This window comes from Sciurus carolinensis, chromosome 12 (assembly GCF_902686445.1).
Source record: "Sciurus carolinensis chromosome 12, mSciCar1.2, whole genome shotgun sequence".
NCBI lineage: Eukaryota > Metazoa > Chordata > Mammalia > Rodentia > Sciuridae > Sciurus > Sciurus carolinensis.
The window spans coordinates 29,201,617-29,218,300 of record NC_062224.1 but is presented as its reverse complement, the minus strand read 5'-3'; the positions used below and the strand labels follow the sequence as shown (position 1 = coordinate 29,218,300).

At 33.1% G+C, this 16,684-nt stretch overlaps 1 protein-coding gene across 6 annotated transcripts in view; it reads right to left on the bottom strand.

Moving 5' to 3' along the window:
• Nucleotides 1–5,389: 5,389 nt before the first annotated feature.
• The window catches only part of Mindy3 (MINDY lysine 48 deubiquitinase 3), an 84,766-nt gene continuing 73,471 nt past the window's right edge, over nt 5,390–16,684 (bottom strand). For 4 of the 6 annotated variants that reach the window (XM_047521250.1, XM_047521251.1, XM_047521255.1 and 1 more), the window contains 4 exons: nt 14,587–14,659; nt 11,925–12,012; nt 9,138–9,209; nt 5,390–6,289 (listed from right to left, as the gene is read on the bottom strand). In XM_047521250.1, the coding sequence (XP_047377206.1) occupies nt 6,140–6,289; nt 9,138–9,209; nt 11,925–12,012; nt 14,587–14,659 (383 nt within the window). In that variant the 3' untranslated portion in view covers nt 5,390–6,139. Of the gene's footprint in view, nt 6,290–7,466; nt 7,511–7,889; nt 8,017–9,137; nt 9,210–11,924; nt 12,013–14,586; nt 14,660–16,684 lie in introns of all 6 variants that reach the window. The other 2 variants (XR_007104424.1, XM_047521252.1) reach the window with 2 other exon arrangements.

Below are 16,684 nucleotides of genomic sequence, written 5' to 3'. Positions count from 1 at the left end.
AGGGCTCTGGCCCACTTTTAAGTTTGACTATGTTCTCTTTTTGATTGGTAACAGCTCTCTATAAGTCCTGGATATGATCCTTTGTCACACATGTGTAATGCAGGTATCTTTTTCTGATGTTTGTATTGCCTTTGCACTTAATGTCTTTGATGAACAGAAGTCCCCGACAAGGTCCAATTTATCAATCTTTAAATGAATTTTAGGTGTTTTCTTTTAAAGATATCTTTGACTACTGCAAAGTTATAAAAATATTACCCTGTATTCATCCCTAGAAAGTTAGTTTTATAAATTCACTTTAGGTTCATTTTCCATTTCAAATCAATCTTCGTGTATGAAGTGAAGTAGGGATTAAGTATGATTTTCACACAAATACTGATCAATAAACACTACTTCCCAACTAGACCATTCTTCTATTTAACTGTAGAACCTTTTTTGAGAATCCAGATACATTTGGATGTCTGTTTTAGAACTACAGGTTGAACATACCTAATTTGAAAGAGATCCAAAATACTCAAAAACCCTGAACTTTTTGAGCACCAATTTCTGTACCACAAAATTATTAAAAATATTGTATAAAACTACCTTTAGCTATAAAGTGTATATGAAATACAATGAATTTTATTTAGACTAGGGTTCCATTCCCAAAATACATCATTATGTATATAAACTATCAAAATATCTGAAAAAAGTCCAAAATTTGAAACACTCCTGGTCCCAAGAATTTCAGAAGAGAGGGATACTTAACCTGCATTTTTTCCCCAGTGATTTGTTTGTTTATGTTTGTACCAATATCACATCTAAATAGTGTAGTTTATAAAACATCTTAAAATTTAGTAATTAAATCCTCCAAATTAGTTTTTCTACTTTCAGATTATGTTGTCATTTTCAATCTCCTTTTATGGAAAATAAAAGTTTATAAAATTCTACACATTTTAAAAAAAACATGAGGGATTTTAATTAGAATTTCATTGAATTTAATCTTAATATGGGAAGGTTTGACTGTCTTTGAATCTATGAGCATGGTATGTCTCTCCATTTCTTTATTGCTTCATCTCTTAGCAATGCTTCCTAGTTTTCAGCATAGAGAGGTGTATTTTTTTTAAATACCTTTATTTTATTTAGTTTTTTTTTTCAATGTGTGCTGAGGAACAAATCCAGTGCCTCACATGTGCTAGGCAAACATGCTCCACCACTGAGCCACAACCCCAGCCCAAGGTGCATCTCTTTGACTTATTTCTTCTTAGGTATTTGATTTTTTGATGTTATTGGAAATGATTTTCCAAAAAAAATTCTAATTGCCTGTTACATCTATTAAAAATGTGCTTTTGTATATTAACCTTATATTAAGCAACTGCTAAATTCACTTAAGAATTCTAAATGTTTCTACAGAGTATTTTACTTACTATATATGAGTAACATTTTAACTTTCTAATTTTTATACTTTATCGCTTTATTACAATGGCTAGGACCTGTGTGGAACAATACTGTGCAGAAGAGGTAAAAGATCAGAGTTTCTCCTGAACTTGGGGAGAAAGTGTTTTAACATTTCACCATCAAGAATAATTTTTTTGTAACTATTCTTTACACATGAAGTTCCCTTCTTGGCTTATTATTTCAGTTTTTTACCAAACGCTTTTTATGCTCTATTGATGTAATAAATTTTCTCCTTAATTATGTTAATATGAAAAAAAACACATGTGTGTATAATTTATTCATGTGTTTCAAATATGTACAGAATTTTTGTTCCCATGATCATGGGAAATATTTGTCTACAATTTTTCCTTTTTGTAATGTCCATTAGGTTTTTGTATTAAATCAGAGGCATTCTGGATTCACAAATTGAATTGTGTTGTATTTCTTTTTCTATTTCCTGGAAGCAATTTTTAAAAAATTGGTATTTTTTTCCTCAAGTGTTGGGAAGCATTCACCATTGAAGCCATCTAGGCCAGGAATTTTAAGGGAAGATTCTTACTAAATTTAATGAATATGGGATTTTCTTCATGTGTCAATTCTGCTGTTTTAAATAACTAGTCCATTTGATCTAAATTTTTTAATTCATTGGCATAATACAGCTTATAATTTCAATAATTTATTAATATCCAGACAATCTGTTCCCCTTTTTCTCATTTCTTTCTTGATCAGTCTTCTTAGGTTTAACACTTTTATTTTTTCAGGGAACTATCAGATTTGCTGAGTTCTTTTCCCCTGTAGATCTGCTTTCTATTTCACTGGTTTTTCTTTTAGCCTCAGAGTTCAGTGGTTTTACAACCATCACCGTGATTTAATTAGTAGGGCATTTCATTATTCCCAAATAAGCTCCATACACATTACAGCCATTCCCCAATCCTGATATCCCAGCTCATCCCCATCCCTGCTCCTGCTAATGCATTTTATGTCTAAGGTTTGCCTCTTCTGGACGTTTCACAGAAATAGAATCATAAATGTAGTCTTTTATAACTGGCTCCTTTACTTAGTATGTTTTTAAGGTTCATCTATATTTTGGCAAGTGTAATTCACTTTTTATTGATAAATAAAAATTTCATTGTAGGCATACCGTACGTTTATCCATCCATCAGTTGAATACTTGGGTTATTTCCTCTTTTGGACTATTATGAATAAAGCTGCTATGAATATTGACATAGGTTTTTGAATGTTGTCATTTCTTTTGGGGATATAATTAGCATGAGGATTGTTAAGTTGTATGTTCTGCACATTTCAAGGAACTACAAAACTTTTCTAAACGTTTTCCTTTCCTACAAGCAATGTGTGAGGTTTCAGATTTATCTTTCATGTACTTATCATTTGTATATCATTTTTGGAGAAATGTCTCTAAAACAAATGTTATTGGTGAGTTATGGGTTCTTTTATAAACTCTACAAATTCCTTGTGAGATATGCTTTTCCAATATTTTCTCCCATTCTGTCAGTTATTTCCTTTTCTTGATGGTATCACCTTTGACATACAAATTTGGACAAAGTCCTTTTTTTTTTTGGTCACTGGTGATTTTATATTCTAAGAAACCATGGCCTAAACCAAGGTCATGAAGATTTACTTCTGTTTCTATTCATTTTAGAATTTTAGTCCTTAAAATCCAATATATAATCATTTGAAGCTAATTTTTGCATAAGGTAAGTTGGGGTTAAAATTCATTCTTATTCATGTGAATACTTCTTTTATCTTACATCCTTTTTTTGTGTTTGTTGAGATACAAGCTTCGATTTCCAATTTGCAAACTTTCTACTTTTCTAATATACTTATTTTAAAACTATTTTTGCCTAAGCATTGCTTTAATTATAAACTAATTTTATTATGTCATTTTCATTATCGGTAAAAGATACATTGTAATTCCCATTGCAACTTTTCTTTGGCCCTTGGGCGATTCAGAAGTGTGTTACTTAATTTCTACCCTTTTGGCATTTTCTAGACTTGCTTTATCCCCCAGCATATAATCTGTTTTGGTAAGTGGTCCTCATGTGTAAAACGTACCTGGAGTTGTCTGGTAGTGTCTACATCTGTCAATGAAATCAGGCAAAGGTCAGTCATGCCTGTCCTGTGTAAAGACATCTCCCTGGCCACTGAGTGTCTTAAGCTGAGTCTCCAGACTGAGAAGCAGGAAGCCTTCCCTCCACTGTACCATTTGAACTTCTAAGTGACCAAACTGGTGAAACTAACACAAGGATTGTTTTATGCCATGACATTTTGGAATGATTTGTTGCACAGCACAGTAAGAGCACTCTACTATTTTGTAGGGTAGAGGATTATGAGAGATTTTGCTTTTTCAAAATCCTTACGGAATTTAAGACTGGAGTTAGATAAATTAATTGAGACATTATGTTTATATATGTTAAATATATATGCATATGTAGGTACATGTGTTGCATCAGAGGCAGCCAAGATTTGGCCAAAAATATTTTTTAACTGGAATTCTAGTAGCTAGTATCATACTTCTGGAACAGAATGCCACCAAGTTATATATAAAATCTCATGCCACTTTTTTTCCTGTGCTAAAATTTAATTATATTGTAAGTATCTGTACAAAAATAAAACCCCAAACAGATTCACACAGGAAATAAGCTGTTAAAGGTAAAGTTCAGCTCTGAAATGTGTAAGAAAATACTAAATGGCTGTCTGTTTCACATGTGAAGGCAAAAACACCTCTGGTAATTCAGGTTTCAAACTTCTGTGGAGCAAACTATTGGAATAAAGTAATCTCTCTCTCAAGTAAACAGGATGAAGTTTCTGCATCTTTGCTCACCAGTCTAGACAGCTGCCACCCTGGCTCTTCTGCTTCTGGCTGTGTGAGTTAGCAGAGCTCATAGGTAAAAGCATAAGGTTTGAACTATTTGTCAAGGACCTCTGAGTCCATTAGAAATGTTTTGGATGCTGTGTTTTTCAGGATGGCTGGGCAGAAACATTTAAAAATATTTATAAGTGTTGGTGAGGATGTGGGGAAAAGGTACACTCATACACTGCAAATTGGTGTAACCACTATGGAAAGTAGTATGGAAATTCCCCGGAAAACTTGGAATGGAACCACTATTTGACCCAGCTAATACCCAAAGGACTTAAAATCAGCATACTACAGTGATGCAGCCACATAAGTGTTTCTAGCAGCTCAATTCACAAGAGCTAAACTATGGAGTCAACCTAGATGCCCTTCAACACATAAATGGATTTTAAAAAACGTGGTACATATACATAATGGAATATTACTCAGCCTTGAAAAATTAATTTCTGGCATTTGATGGCAAATGGATAGAACTAGAGTATTTCATGCTAAACAAAATAAGCCAAACTTAAAAAAAAAAGGCAAAATGTTTTCTCTGAAAAACTGATGCTGATTTATAATGGGGTTGGGTAGGGAAGATGAAGGAACTTTGGACTGCACAGAGGAGACTGAGGGGAGGGGAAGGAGTGTGGGGATGAGCAGGATGGTGGAACGAGACAGACATTATTACCTATATACGTGCATACATGATGACACTACCTGTGTGACTGCACCATGTACAGCCAGAGGAATGAGAAGTTGTACTCCATTTGTGTACAATGTGTCAAAATGCCTACTATCACATATAACTGATTAGAACAAATTTAAAAAAAAGATTTACAACATCAGGAATGAAACCTAATGTAGACTACAGACTTTGAGAGAGAGTGATATATTAACATAAGTTCGGTGATTGCAGCAAACGTGCCATCGTGCTAGGGACAGTGATGGTTGGGAGGTTACGCATTTGTGTGGGACTGTGGGTTACAGGGGAACTCTGTACTTCCTGCTCAATTTTATACTGAATCTACAATTGTTTGAAAAAATAGTTTAGTAAAAAACAAAAAAGTAAAATAAGATAAAAATATTTGTTTACTTGTGACTAATGTAAGAATGCAAGGATAGAGTTAAAGAAAAAAGTTTTTATTTAGGCTATCAACTAGGATCATAATAAATAATGCAATATACTAATGTAATAACAGATGTTCTCATGCATTTATCACATTTATAAATATACAAGAAAGCTGGCTTACAGGGCTTTTGGAACAAATTTGGAAAAGCATTTGGCAATACAGTGAAAGTTAACAGTGTTAAGACTATTAAACATTCTTTCTATCAGTTTAAAAAATACATCCCCTATACCTGTGAATAAATGGGAAGTTCTCATATAGTTTCTACATTTTGTAAACATGCCAGAGTTAAGCCAATTATCAAAGGACCTGGACTGATAAATTGTTATTTATCAGACTTTCTAATGGAAAAGATTTTAGAAAAGAAAAAAAATTAACTTCTGCATTTCAGTGTGGAAGCTGATAATATTATAAGGCAGAATCATTCAAACGATAAAATGTGTCTGAATGAAATAAACCCAAAAGTTTATATATAGTGATTTTGATACTTATCTGATTGCAAAAGTGATGAACTTTGATTAAAGCTTAATTTTGCTAGTAAATTTCAACACAAAGGGTTAAAATAGGATAATCTTTAAGGTAAACTTTTAAAACGAATAATTTAAACATATCTTAAACACCAAAATGTGTTTTTAATTGTTATTTACAGTTAATCAATGATACCAGTGTTTAGCCAATTGCCAGTCATAAATCCCTCTTTCAACATCTGTTATTACGATCTTCCTTAAAATACTTAGGCAAATCAGTTTAGTGAAGGAGAGCGATCTGTGGTCCAGAGTAACTCAATGTATGGCCATTTGGTTTGGAGACAGCGTTTAATAGGTGTGTCATCTGTTTGTAGCATGGGATCTTCAAAACCCATAATGACTGCAGTTCCCTCTACATACATTACCTGTTGAAAAAAGAAAAAGCCACCAAGCTCAATTAATATTCTTAGTACGTTCTTTGGTGTGAGACAGTTTTTATAGGCTAGTAAGTTATTCCATAGGGTTTTATGTGGAGCTTCTCATCTATTTTGATAGAAATTATGAGCAAGAATATTTGCTTATTAATTTGAAAATAAATTTGTAAAGAAGTACTGATATAATTGCTAGCTGATCTGATGATTTTTAGAATTAAAGTATATGTGAATCACAAGACACATCAGACTATTTTTGATAAAAATCATCCTTCAAATAATATTTGGAGGAAACTTTATTATACTCAGTTACATAGCTTTCATTATTGTGATACCAAGGCACTTGGACACTCATGCCAATCTCATGAAATGGAAAGCCAAAACAGAAATATAGCTATACATTCTAAGGAGGACTTCCACTTTCTCCTTTCAATCTGAAGAATGAATTTCCAGAGCTGAAGACAATTTGTATGTTTGGAAATTAAATTTATTAATAAGTATTTCCGAAATTCAGCTCATGAATGCACTTTGTCCTGACATATTTTTTGATGTTTTTTTCCTCCATGATTTTTCATGCAGTACAACTGAGTAGTAGGAGGAGGCCGATAGATTAAGCATTTGATGCGATCACTGTCATTGCATATATACTGGTTGCTAGATACTGGAAAAAAATTATTCTTATTTCTTCCATTTCAAAGAAAATACACAAAAGTTTCTATGACATAACACACCAATGAAAATCTTAACTGTTTACAAAAGGTCCTCTGTGTACATGAAAGTACTGGTCATTAATTATTTTCTGCATCAACAGAAATTATAACCATATAATTTAATAGAAAAAGATATAAGCTGCCTCTTCCAAAGTATATGTAATTACTTTTACACATTCAATGGGTGGATACACGATTATAATAATGTTCTTCCAATATATAAGTCACAACTTGACTAAGGAGTCAAAATAAATAACTATAAGCCTTAAATGGGAGTTCCCTAAAAGACACATTATTTCTACATCAAAAGTATTACTAGGTCGGATAATTTGGTTTCATATATCTAATTTTTTAAGGAAGGTTTTCCAGTGTGAAATTTTTTTTTATATCTTATTTTGGTTACTATATGTTTGTTTCTAGTATTGATGAAATAAACTTATTATTAAAACAACTACTCTTACTTTTCAATTCCCCAAAGCAAAAAAGCCTTTTCCTGAAGAATTGTCTGCAAGGAATATAACTCAAGTTATAATACTTAAGTAAGACAGGACCTATTTTTCACAAAGAATTTCAGGTGCTCATAGCACCGGAGTCCAAGTGCTGGACAGAGTACGGTGGCTCACTTCTGGAGGTCCTCAACTAGCTTTTGTTGCCTGGGGGATCAGGCATGGTAGTCCACTTCCCTGTTTCCTCCAGATGTTTCTAATAGCACCTCACTAGCTCCTGAGTAACTGTATAACATGGTACTTCTGCAACTTAATGACATTACATGCTTTGATTTTTAGTTCTTATATACTACTGTCATGTTAATATCCCCTCTGTTTCGATATCTGATCTTTGTTAGTATGCCAGATACTTCTCACAAGCATAATTTGAAAACTTACTATATACAGGTAGCGTGGCCAAGCAGACCAAGGACAGGATTGGGAATCAGGAACTCAGTTCCAATCCCTGCTCTGTCAATGACTTGCTGTGTGACTCTGGATGAGTCACTTAATCTCCCTGTCTTATCTGTAAAATACGGATAATATTTGACTACCTTGCAGGAACTGTGTAGGTGAAAAACTAATGACTATAAAGCACCTTCATTTCAAGCTATGCAAAGCTTCAAAGTCTAGATGAAGCACTCAACACACATAGAAATGGCATCCAAGTTTTCTTACTGACAATTTATATTTTCTGTTATATGTATCAATAAATTATTTTTGTGAAAAGATTTTGGACCTAATAAAACTTTCCATTTATATTATGAAAAGTAAATTTTAATATTTTAGATTTAACCAAATCATGTATTTACATTATAATCTATTTTCTGTAGTCATCCTCCAATTTAAATACTTATGAAACGAGCATGTACAGATCAAATTTAAAAGGACTATCAGGGATAATTCCTTCTAATATTAGCTATATCCACAACAACTGTCACTTGAATAAATGCAAACATAATAGACATCACATGTGTACACAAAGTTGGTATTTCATCAAAATAGTGAGGTGGTGAGACAAAACTTTTGCTGAAATCATGGGAGTCATCTTCATGCCTTTTGAGTTATAAAGGAAAGCATTTTGGGGAAGAGGGCAGGTTCTGTGCTAGACTTCCTAAGTTTCAATCCCAGTTCTGTCACTTCCTGGCTGCTCGACCTTCAGCAAGGTTGCTTACCTGTGCTTCAGGTCCCTCCTCTGCAAAATGGGGATAAACAGAATACTTAATACAATTCCTGGTAAATGCTCAATAAACACTAGCCATTGTGGTTATTTTAATCCTTTAAACTATTTTTCTCAAATCAAAATTCTTATTGTACCTCTTTCTGCATTTAAACAGATTAGTAACAATGTTCACTATATTAATCATAAATGCCAATTTAGAAATACATACAAAGCCAAGGGTAACCCTACACATTGGATGCATTTATTTCATCACAGTGAAACTACTACTCCAATGTAGATCTTCACTGTACAGTGCCATGTTGGGCAAATCAATATGACCAATTCTAAAATATGTTGTGATAGTAAAGAGACTCCTGGAATAACCTCCTTAGTAAATCACTGCATGGGAATTAGATATTGTTATATACATGTGTTCTTATTTCATTCACCCAGTTGAAGACAAATTAGTTTGTGAATTTTCATACCTTTTCATTATAATTTGATTGCTTCAATCCATTGTAGTGGTAGACAGTAAAAGATTCTGGACCACTGGAACCCTATATAAATAAAGTACAATTAAAACTTTATATCATTTTATCAGGCAATCTCTAATAAGCAATGAACATAAAATGCAAGTTTCTTAAATCCTCATCCTTTCATTAGGGAATCATTTGACCAAGCAAATAACTTAAATGGGTACCTCCCAGAAAACCAAAAAGCTGCAATTGGTGCTTCTGGAGAAGTGACTGGAAAGTAGGAAGTATAAATTGTCATTCTAAGCTCTTTTGCACTTATGTTTAACTATGTGCATATTATTATTTTAAAACACAAAAATACTTACTAAAATATATCTCTACTTTTTCCTTTGCAATAAGTTGTTCTTGCCTATTAATATGGAAGAAGAGTAGTATCACTCTTGCTTAGATCATAATTATACAATGTACTGATGCTTCCAATTTAGTTTACAATACTGAGTTAGGGGTTTCCATTCTAAAAAATATCATTTGAAAACTGTGAACTTTTTTTTTTTTTTCCTAGTGTAGGTCCAAGCCCTATGCTTTTCTTTTTTTTTTTTTTTTGTAAACAAATGGGATACATGTTGTTTCTCTGTACATGGAGTCAAGGCATACCATTTGTGTAATTATAAATTTACATAGGGTAATGTGTTTGATTCATTCTGTTATTTTTTTCCCTTCTCCCCACCCCTCTTTTCCCTCTATACAGTCCTTCCTTCCTCCATTCTTGCCCCCTCACGAATCCTAACCCTAACCCCTCCCACCCCCCATTATGTGTCATCATCCACTTATCAGTGAGATCATTCGTCCTTTGGTTTTTTGAGATTGGCTTATCTCACTTAGCATGACATTCTCCAATTTCATCCATTTGCCTGCAAATGCCATAATTTTATCATTCTTTATGGCTGAGTAATATTCCATTGTATATATATACCACAGTTTCTTTATCCATTCATCAACTGAAGGACATCTAGGCTGGTTCCACAATCTGGCTATTGTGAATTGAGCAGCTATGAACATTGATGTGGCTGTGTCTCTGTGGTATGCTGATTTTAAGTCCTTTGGGTATAGGCCAAGGAGTGGGATAGCTGGGTCAAATGGTGATTCCATTCCAAGCTTTCTGAGGAATCTCCATACTGCTTTCCAGAGTGGCTGCACTAATTTGCAACCCCACCAGCAATGTATGAGTGTACCTTTTCCCCCACATCCTCACCAACATCTATTGTTGCTTGTGTTCTTGTTAATTGCCATTCTAATTGGGGTGAGATGGAATCTTAGGGTAGTTTTGATTTGCATTTCTCTTATTACTAGAGATGTTGAACATTTTTTCATATATCTGTTGATTGCTTGTACATCTTCTTCTGTGAAGTATCTGTTCATTTCCTTAACCCATTTGTTGATTGGATTATTTGTATTCTTGGTGTAGAGTTTTTTGAGTTCTTTATAGATTCTGGAAATTAGTGCTCTATTTGAAGTATGAGTGGCAAAGATTTTCTCCCACTCTGTAGGCTCTCTTTTCACATTACTGATAGTTTCCTTTGCTGAGAGAAAGCTTTTTAGTTTGAATCTATCCAAGTTGTTGATTCTTGCTTTTATTTCTTGTGCTATGGGAGTCCTGTTAAGGAAGTCTGATCCTAAGCCGACATGTTGAAGATTTGGACCTACTTTTTCTTCTATAAGATGAATGGTCTCTGGTCTGATTCCAAGGTCCTTGATCCATTTTGAGGGCCAAAAATATGCAATGGAGAAAAGACAGCCTCTTCAACAATGGTGCTGGGAAAACTGGAAATCCATATGCAACCGAATGAAATTAAACCCCTATCTCTCAGCCTGCAGAAAACTGTGAACTTTTAATTAATGAAAAGAACACTGTGAAAACAATAACCACCTTAAAATTTAATAATTATATCTTGCAATTTTCCTTTAATATTTTTTCTGTTTTACAATTTTCTACCTGTTGAAACACTTCTTTCCTGATAGAGGTAGAAGAGAAGTTGGCATTTCAATTGAAACAATGAATTTCAATTTAAACTATGTTGTGTATCTAAATAATTCATTGAAATATAAAATAATTAGATAAGAAGACAGCATAGGATATAGAATTGGCTTGCCAGTGACACAGACAAAACTCAAGGGTTTCGTGACAAGCATATATTCTAAATAACTGAGCTACTATCAACATCCAACAGAAGAAATGTCCCTGTATGAAACAGCACAGCTCCACTGAAACAAAACACCACCTTTTCTTCCATTCAACTGAAATTCTCCTGGAATTTAGGTTTACTAGTAGGGGCTCCTACTACCTATAGGCATCTTTGCTTTCTTTCCCTGTGTTTAAAGAATTCTTAGAAGAGAAATAGTAATCTATTAATAATAGTTACATATGAAAATGCACATGGGGTGGGAGGGAATGGAGAAAGGGAATCTTTTTAAATTCCAGATACTTCTGAATTTTATCCTTGTAGAAAAAACATATTGTTATGTATAAATATTGGTGTTAGCAGTGTCCTTTGCCACTCTTCCTCCTCCAAGCAGGTGTTGTTGTACTGGCATGCTGGTATCCTCCAAGCACTGCATTGACCTATTGGTACACAGGGTTCTGGCCTCTCTGCATGGGAAGGTCTTTCCATACCAGAGCATTCTCAGTCTCATATATACACTTCATGACATTTTAAAGAAGTAGGAACAAATACCCAAACCATGACAGGTGATCCACGCAAGAGAACAAAACAATAAATGTATTTCCTCAATTATTACCTGATCAGGAAAAAATTCTTGAAGAAATGGACCCAACAATATGATTCCTAATCCTTCTGGATCTAATTTATTCTTCATGAGATTTATACTATAGGAGAAAAAAGAAAAACAGTGAATAACAAAAGGGGGTGGGCTATTTTTTTCCTTTTATGATTAAATTACTGGTACTATAACACATGTGACTGCCAAAAATTTTAAAAGCTGTTCTTTTTAGAACCTTAATGACAAATACACAGGAATGACATTTAATTTGCCAAAACTTGGTTATTTTTAAACCAGAGTAATCTGTTACTATTTAAAATTTAAATTATGATGATGACTTTGGAATATTGTTCCTTATTAGGCAATTTAAAAACCAAGGCTTAAAAACTCAGTCTTGTTACCTCCCAAAGGCAAATTTTCTTTGCTTCATAGGTAAGCCTGAATTTAACAATCAAATGAAGCATTTAACTTAAAAATATTTCATGTTCAACCTAAGAAGAAAAACATGTCAAAAGGCAATGGTACATGAGATAATAAAAAATGTCTTATAAAAAGCTTACTTTCAAGAACTAAATGAGGCAAAATTCTTAAGACAATCTTCCTTGAAGGTTAAAGAGGGAAGACAATCATTAAAGGGCTGAAGTAAAGTGAATTAGGGCAAGTGGCAAGTACTTTATTGGTCCAGCAGTAGTCTAAAGAAAATAGAACTCTATAGTCCTCGCCATTTAGGTGAAGTCAAGGTTAGTTAACAGTGTTATGTGTGATTAGAAAGAAGATATATTAAAATGGACTGAAGTCTGGAGGATTTTAAAAAACAAAAATGGTCTTTTCAAAAAGTTTTATTCTCCCTGTTATCTCAAACTATAAATGCTAAGTTAAATTTAGCTTATTATATAACGAGTAAAACATTGTGTTTGGGGTTTCATTGGGCACTTCTCTTCGGTTCAATGCAAGTCAAAAAAGAGTCTGGACATCTTCTGTGGTTCAAGCTCTTAAGAGATGGGCAGCAGATGCAGTCCATGACATGAGTCAGGTATAGTCAGGGGGGCGTCTAAGGACCTCCTGACTTGGGAGTATGGTATTTAGTCTGAACCAGTTAACAGGAGTTTCTTTCTTAAAGGGGGTTTAAGTGATCCTTATAAGGGTGAACTTTGCTTTAAGATATAAGAAAGCCATATGTGTGCTGCAGTAGCCATGTCTCCTATAAACCCCAGGGCAGGCTGCATCATATGTGTGGTATCACATGTATTGTCAACCCTGTGAGATGATGAGTGGGCTATTCACATTCTACAATCATGTGTCTCTTCTAGGACATTATGCAAAGGGCATAATGTTTTAGTGGGATTGAGCAAGGCCATGTTATAACATGAAACAAATGGGCAAAGACATATTTTATATTTACTATATTTAACTTATTTAATGTTTAATATATCTTAGTTTATGGGTTATCGTGTTTTATGCAAACAGGCCAAAGTACAGAGTGAATAACTCAGTCCAATCTTTCAGCTACTTCAAAGAAAACAATCTGACTAACTATAATTCAAGGCACACTATATATTCTGATGAAAGGAGGGCACTTATATATGTATCCATGCAAGAATTTGAAAATAACAAAAAAGATCCTTTCCTCATTCTCATTCCATCTTAAAAACTGTCAGTAACCAAGACTGAGTTCAGTTCTCTTTTGTAAATTTAAGCAGGGCAAACAAGATGGTCTCTATGTGGAAAGAGTTTAGAAGAAATATAGTAATAACTATTTTATCATTTATCAGAGCAGTTCAACTCTGAATTTCTTCTAAGCTGAAATAATTTTGTCTAATTATTAAGAATGAGTAGAATAAAGTTCTAGGAAGATTGAGACATTAATTCAGATGTGATTAGTTTATAAGTATTCCATATTTCCAAAAAAGCATACCTGAACTTATTTAAAAACAGAAGGACCAAATTCTAAAAACTGTGTACACTAATGTTTCATGTTACTTTTGCTGAATGACTTTACTGTTTTGTAAGCTAAATTTTGCTCAGAAAAAAAAAAAAAAACTTGCCAAAGGAGAAACTGTGCAGAAAAAAGGAAAAATTGGGATAGATCTTATCTTTATTTTCATATTTGATCAATACACACACCCACTTTATTATTAATGAGAAAGTATTTCTTGTTAAAGGTCCTAAATCTATGGATGAAGTTATAAATTTGACAATGTATAAAACATAACAGTGAGGAATTACATGACAAGACATAAAGGCAATACTGAAAATCTATACCCTATAATATACTAAAGTCACTCACAAAGGGTTCAGATCAGTTAATCATTTAGAAACATTTAATGTCTTTAGTTATCTTTATTTAAGATTGAAAGTTAGAGGCCTGTTGATTCTTTCATTATTTCACAGAAACTATAAATCTTTAAAAATGGAATAACTGTACTTAAAACTTAAAGACATTTTCAGCAGTTTAGAAAAAGCAGGACAATAAGTACATGGTGGGAAAGGAAGCTCATTTTAAATATGCCAAGTCTCTTTTATCATAATGGATTATAATCTGGTTGCTTTTTAAATCTTTATATAAATTGCTAGTTTTTAATAGTACAGGTTTAACTTTTTTAAAAAAGGTAAATATAATGTTTAAGATATGATGGAATTTCTTTTGAGTTGGCAAAGTGACACTTCCTATTTAGCTTACTATTCAGGATCTGAAACAAGGTCCAAAGCTTTCATCACATCTTCTAGAAGTGAATCGGCTATGAATCCATTATCTGGAAAAAAAAAATCGGAAATAACTTTTGAGCTTACATCAAGAAATGCTATTACTACTGTTAATCAGATTCGGGGGGGGGGAATCACATAAAAGGAATACAAAAAAATTAAGGAATAGCATATTACATTCATATTTTTTAAGTGCCTACTATTACTAGATTCTCTTATTTTAGATTCATAAGGCACATGGACAAATTTTTTTGGGGGGAAATTTCAAATAGAAAAGTTAATCACATAATTTCTACTCAAGAACTCCAATGAAAACAAAGTCAAATTACTTCTTCTTTAAGCAGTCTTACAAATCTATAAAATGGGTGAAGTTTTTTTCTACTTAAAATTATAACAACTTATTATGTATATCTTTCAATAAACAAAGTTAGCACTTATTTCCCATTCAGAAAATAATTCTTTAATAATTCCTTTTATCACAATGTTATAGAACATCTTGAAAGAATGCAGTGATCCAGTACTATTAGGTAACAGACAACTTAAAAAAGATATCCTATAAGAGGCTTGATGACTGAAATAAGAGCCATAGATTTAATGAAAAAAATTCAAAATTGAAGTGTAGAGTAGAATCAAATGTTGATGATGACTATTTTATGGAAAAAAATTTTTTGGCTTGATGAGGAAATAGCTTTGCCAAATGGCTCAAACTTTGATGATATAATAGTACATGACACACAAAAAACCTTGTAGGGTAGTTAAAAATGATGGTAGTTTTAAACAAGCAAATTGTTTATTCCCTTAAATGTACAGTGCCCAAGTTCCCTTAATCATTTACTCATTCCTAAAGACTGTCTCAGTTTTAAATAAGCATTCCACACAATGTCTTTTTCAGGCTTTAGTTGATTTTGTAAAAATCTTGCCAAGGAGAACACGATGTCCAAAGACCTTGCTCCTATAATCAAACTACAGAATAAAGTTTGCGGTTGCCCATTCAGACAGTGTGCACTGTCTATCAAAAAGGAAATGAAGTTATAACTTCACAACATTCTTTTTCTGTTCTTAAATATCATAAGCACTTGTTTCCCCATCTGAAGACATATTAGTTTTGACTTAAAGTCTAGAAATCATTTAGGGAAAAAAGCACAATTTTTAAAGCAAGGGGTTAAAGTAATTCTAATTTGTCAAGTTACTGATAATTTGAAGCATAGAAAATAAAGAACTTGTTCGAAAGTACCTATGAAAACTTTCAAGCTTTGTGAGCTTAGCTTTGATGAATTTGAAAGGTAGAGAAAAATTATGTTGCTTAGTTAAGCCACAGTTAAAGCCTACAATCTCCAAATGCAAAGTAGCCATTAACTGATCACCAGGAGGCAGGAACAATTATTTGGATAAGTTTCTGTGTTTTTGAGCCATTATGTAGATCTATTTGATATTACAACGTTCTTCAGGAAGAACTACAAAATTCCTCTGCTGTCCAATATCTGATCACATTGATCAATCTATCTCCATCACTATTTTTTATTTTATAAAAACCCCTATAAAACAGACATCTGAGTACAAAGTACACATACAAAAACTCCCCCTCACACAAAAAGGTGCAATAATGAATAAAGTATGGACTTCCTCAAAAGTGCATGCATGATGCTTTGCATCGGCTTGATGCCGATGCCAATTCTCTTTACTCTTGAGACTCTGAGCACATATACTAGTGTTTATTTTCATTCCGTGACTTGGGATTACTCAATAAACTGAGTCAAGTAATTAGATGTGAGGTATCAAGGTTCTGCTAAAATGAAAATTTCTCATTTGGAATGGTACCAAAATTAACAGTACAAAAACATGATTTTGTTCTTCTAAGTGTGCTTAAGCTAGCACCTAAGATACAAGGAATCTGAAATGGAAGTTACTCTAATTGCTCAAGTACAATGAGTCAATATCAAACCCTTGTTCCACTAAATTAATAACAACAGTTTAAAGAAAACTTGAGTTAAAAAGTACTACTTGAAGATTATAGCCTTTAAAAAAGATATCAGCAGTAGCAAGGGGGAGAAAGTATTTGATCTCGTAGAACACCT